Source organism: Uranotaenia lowii, chromosome 3 (assembly GCF_029784155.1).
Source record: "Uranotaenia lowii strain MFRU-FL chromosome 3, ASM2978415v1, whole genome shotgun sequence".
Classification (NCBI taxonomy): Eukaryota; Metazoa; Arthropoda; class Insecta; order Diptera; family Culicidae; genus Uranotaenia; species Uranotaenia lowii.
The window spans coordinates 191,100,128-191,104,885 of record NC_073693.1 but is presented as its reverse complement, the minus strand read 5'-3'; the positions used below and the strand labels follow the sequence as shown (position 1 = coordinate 191,104,885).

The 4,758-nt window shown below is 43.7% G+C and overlaps 1 protein-coding gene across 1 annotated transcript; it reads right to left on the bottom strand.

Moving 5' to 3' along the window:
- Positions 1–530: 530 nt before the first annotated feature.
- Positions 531–4,019, bottom strand: LOC129752959 (uncharacterized). The gene has a single exon (XM_055748749.1). It carries the CDS (start codon positions 4,017–4,019, stop codon positions 531–533), a length of 3,489 nt encoding a protein of 1,162 aa, XP_055604724.1.
- Between the last annotated feature and the right edge of the window lie 739 nt (positions 4,020–4,758).

Below are 4,758 nucleotides of genomic sequence, written 5' to 3'. Positions count from 1 at the left end.
TATAATTTTAGTTTTCTTTTATCGTTCCAGGTTTTACCTTCTTTACGGAGTCAGAGGACAGGACTTCCGTTTGCTTAAGGTGACTGCTGGCCCGATTTCACGGAATCACGTTATTGGTCACGAACGATTCTGGTCGCTTCGAAAAACGAATCTGTTTACAGAGTTGCACGAATTGAGTGAAGCAGGAATAAAAACAATGATTGAGAAAATAAACTTACTTATTGTGCTTCTTGCACTTTTCCACGCAACTAGACCTTATCTTTAAACGATGCTAAAGTCCTAACTAGATCACTGTTCACGACTTCCGTTTATCTTCTACTTTTTACAATATTCCGCTCATAGGTTTCTTGTTCAAGTTAGCTGCTATCCTTTTCTACTGTAGACTATATTATGCCCTAGATTCCTTTTAGATAAATATACGTTACCCCAGTGGTAAAGTGTTTGTTGTTGAAGCTGTGGATGGAGACGCTACGTCTGAGAAGTCGTCACACTCCCCCCGAGTAAGCCAGTAGACCCATGGCTTACTTGTCCTAACGTCGAACATCCAATACAGCTAGTTTTACTGCCGGTCTTTCGTAGACTCCATTAGCTGTCTGAACGACAGCCTTCCTAACTTCTCCGTCGCTACTAGCTTCCGCAGAAATAACTCTTCCCATTGGCCAACAGTTTCTTGGAAGATTGGCATCCACTATAACAACTATGTCGTCCACCTTTATAGGCACAACTGGAGAGTGCCATTTCGAACGTTGTGTAAGGTCTGGAAGGTAGTCGCGTACCCAGCGTTTCCAAAATATATTTGCTTCCACCTGAGACGATCGCCACGTTCTCCTCACGGCCTGTTCGCTGTTATCCATAGACGAGGCTGGTTTCAGTCCGTTAGATGATCCAACGAGGAAATGGTTAGGTGTTAATACTGGCTGTTCTGGATCCTCCGATGAAACGTGTGTTAACGGTCTGGAGTTAACAATGTTCTCCACTTCAATTAGTAAGTTGCGCAGTACCTCGTCGTTGAGCTGATGTTTCGGTTTGATTTGGTTCAAATTGCGTTTGACGGTTTGAATCATCCGCTCCCAAGACCCTCCCATATGGGGGGATGCCGGTGGGATGAAAGACCAGGTGGTATTTGGACTTGAAATTTCCTGCAAAATAATATTTTGGTCCATTTCCCCCAGTGCCAATTTAAGCTCTTTATTTGCCCCAATAAAATTTGTGCCACGGTCGCTAAAAATTTGAATCGGAGTGCCTCTTCTACCCATAAAATTTCGTAAAGCCATAATACACGACTCTGATGATAAAGAGTGCGCGATTTCGATGTGTATCGCTCGAACAGTTAAACACGTTATCAACACGCCCCAACGTTTCTCAGTACTACGTTTGACAGAAACAAACATCGGACCAAAATAGTCAATGCCTATGAAAGAGAAGGGTCTTGTGAAAGTCGAAAGCCTTGTTGATGGAAGATTACCCATTCGAGGTGGTCTAGGAGCAGCCTTCAAATTCTTGCACAACTGGCAATTCGCCCGGACTTTCCAATATAAACTCGATAGCCTAGGAGTCACACGGAATCTCTGTCGCAATTCGTTGATGACTGTCTGATGATTGCGATGATAGTATTTTATATGATAGTGCAGAACTATGAGTCGAGAAATTGGATGATCTTTCGGAAGAATTATCGGATTCTTTGCATCCATACTAGCCGCTTCACATGCTTCGATTCGAGTTGTAGCTCGCAAAACTTGTTCTTCATCAAGAAATGGCCACAGCTTGTAGATTGGACTTGATTTGTGTACGGTAGGCGTAGTAGATTCTGTCAATAACAGTGAGTTTATTTCGTCTTTGAAAAAATCACTCTGTGCTTGTCTGAACATCAGCATTTCTCCTTGTCGAAGCTCCTTTCCCGAGAGAGGTCCACACCATCGTTCTTGGTACTTTTTGTACTGAGCATTGTGCGCAAATCGAAGAATCCAGGCTGCTGTTCGTCGGAGAAAGTTCCAGCTCCTGAACCTGTCCAATTCAATAAAGGGCGCAGGTAGAAGACTATGCACATTACAAGAGGCGTTCGGTCTAAGTTCTTCTTCCGTACACGACTTTCCAAATCGCTCAACGGGCCAAGCTGCTTCGTCTTCTCGAAGGAATTCTGGTCCACTCAGCCAGCGACATCCGCTTTTAAGATCAGGGAGGCGCTGCCATTTAGTCGCTTCATCAGCAACATTTTCATCCGTTGGCACCCATTTCCAGTCACCAATTTGAGTAGTATCGAGAATTTCGCTAACCCGATGGCCCACGTAATGTGAGTAACGTCGATGGTCGGATCTGATCCAGCATAGAACGTCTCGCGAGTCGCTCCAAAAAATGCGCTGGTTTATTTTAAAGAGAAGTGCTTTCGAAATACTATCTGCCAGTCTAACTCCGATAACGGCTGCCTGGAGTTCCATTCTCGGAGTCGAAAGGAACTTTAACGGTGCAACACGAGCCTTAGCTCCCACGATTACACACTCAACTCTATCGCCTTGTTGAAATCTAACGTATGTAACGGCTGCGTAAGCTAGCTCACTCGCATCGACGAATGTGTGCAAAGATATCGACGTTTCCGGGTCTAAAGAAAGGTTACTTAAGTAACAACGCGGGATTTTTATGTCCTTAACAGTTGGTAGCACACTGAGCCATTGCAGCCAGTCATCGAAAAGCTTCATCGAAATTCTATCATCCCATCCGATGGACGACCTCCAAATTTGTTGGAGAATTATTTTCAAAGCGATAAGAAGGTTTGAAAGGAATCCTAGTGGGTCAAAGATGGCCATTAGAGTGCGAAGTACCTCGCGTTTTGTTGGAACACGTCTTCCTGCTAGCAAATCTTCTTCATGTTTTGGAGACAACTTGTATGTGAAGCTATCCGTCAGTGTGCACCACCACATTCCCAGAACTTTTTCTGTTGACATTTGTTCTCCAACGTTAAGGCTCTTTTCATTGCCACTACATTCATTAAGCGCTGCTACAACTGCCTGTGAATTCGACAACCAATTCCGCATTTCGAATCCTGCCTGTGAATGGATGAAACGAACTTCTTGTGCTAATTTGATAGCTTCGCGTTCAGATTCCACACTCAGCAGCATATCGTCAACATAGTGACATTCCGTTATTGCTGCTGCTGCTCGAGGGTATTGGCCTTTATATTGTTCGGCGTTGAAGTTCTTGACGTACTGAGCCGAACTAGGTGAACAACTTGCTCCGAATGTCATCACCTGCATCACATAAGTACTTGGCTCATCATCGTTCAAATTGTCCTTCCATAGGAATCGCTGACAGTGTTGGTCTTCTTCGGAAATGAGAACTTGGTGAAACATTTCACGAATGTCACCACAAACTGCAATTCGATTCTCTCGGAATCGAATAAGTACATCGTTCAACGAGCAATTCTGGTCAGGGCCCTTAAGTAACATTGAGTTTAACGAGATCCCATGAACTTTTGCTGCCGCGTCCCATACCAGGCGAACTTTATTCGGTTTGTTGGCGTTGAAGACGGGAAAAATGGGTAAGTACCATACACGTTGCTGTTCCTCTGCAAGCTCTTTGTCGGTCAATTTCCTAACATAGCCTTTATGGACGTAGTCTTTCATCTTTTCGCTAAGTACCGTTGCTAGCTGAGGCTGCTTTTTAAGTTTGGTTTCAAGACACTGTGCCCGGCGGAGAGCGTAAGCTTTGTTTTCTGGTAGTCTAAATTTGTCAAATTTCCAGAGCAGACGCATTTTATAGCGGCCACTATCGGTGCGCTGAAGGGATTCCAAAATGGTCCGCGCCCGGCGATCATCGTTTGATTCGATCAATCTCGTTGGTTTCTCGATACCAGCTTTCTCTAGCGCGAAAAACTCTTTCACAGCATCATGTAGTTCGTCATTCGCCTGCCCTTTGCATTCACAATGATGGAGACTATGATACCCAAGAAACTGTTGCCGTAACTTGTCGCTGCCACCGTATACGATCCACCCCAGCCGAGTTTTTATCGCAACAGGTTCGTACATTTTTCCTTCACGGCCTTTTAAAGCGTATCCCAAACTCACGTTGTTATTACCAATAAGAATACGGGGTTGTACATTGAAAAAGGATTGTGCCGGAATATCTTGTAAATGATTATAGCGATTTTTCAGCTGGTTCATGTCCAATGTTTGATGAATCAAGTTGAGATTAGTAACTGTATTAACATCTGAAATCTCATAACGTTTGTGGTATTTTTCCACGCCTGAAATCTCAAAGCTCACCTTTTGGGAGTTCAGTTCGCTTCGAGATCTGTTTCCTGTCCATTTAATACAAAGCGGATCCAATTTTCCACTAATTCCCAGGTCAGAAGCTAGAGTTGAGTCAATCAAGGAAAGTGACGAACCATCGTCGATAAATGCATACGTATGTACCTTTTTCTCGGGTCCGTAAAGTATAACCGGTATTATTCGAAACAATGTTTGATTCTGATAATGATGTACATTACAGTTGCCTACGGTGATTGTTGCTTCTTTATTTTTGTGAAGTAACGGATGGTGTTTGTAATCACAGCCGTTTTTCCACAAATTTTTTTAGATTTACACGGTTTTCGACCATGCCTTCCCAGACATCGTCTACAAAGATTTAAGTCATGAACTGTAGCCCAGCGTGCTTTGTAGTTCAGTTCCTCGAAGCGTTTACATCTTTCGACTGTAGGGCAATCTCCTTTACAAACGATGCAGGCCCTTTCTACCACCCTATTGGTTCCACTGTCTTCTTTGTCTT

Coding starts and splice junctions, on each gene's coding strand:
- LOC129752959 (XM_055748749.1), bottom strand. CDS start 4,019: ATGTACGAACCTGTTGCGATAAAAACTCGGCTGGGGTGGATCGTATAC.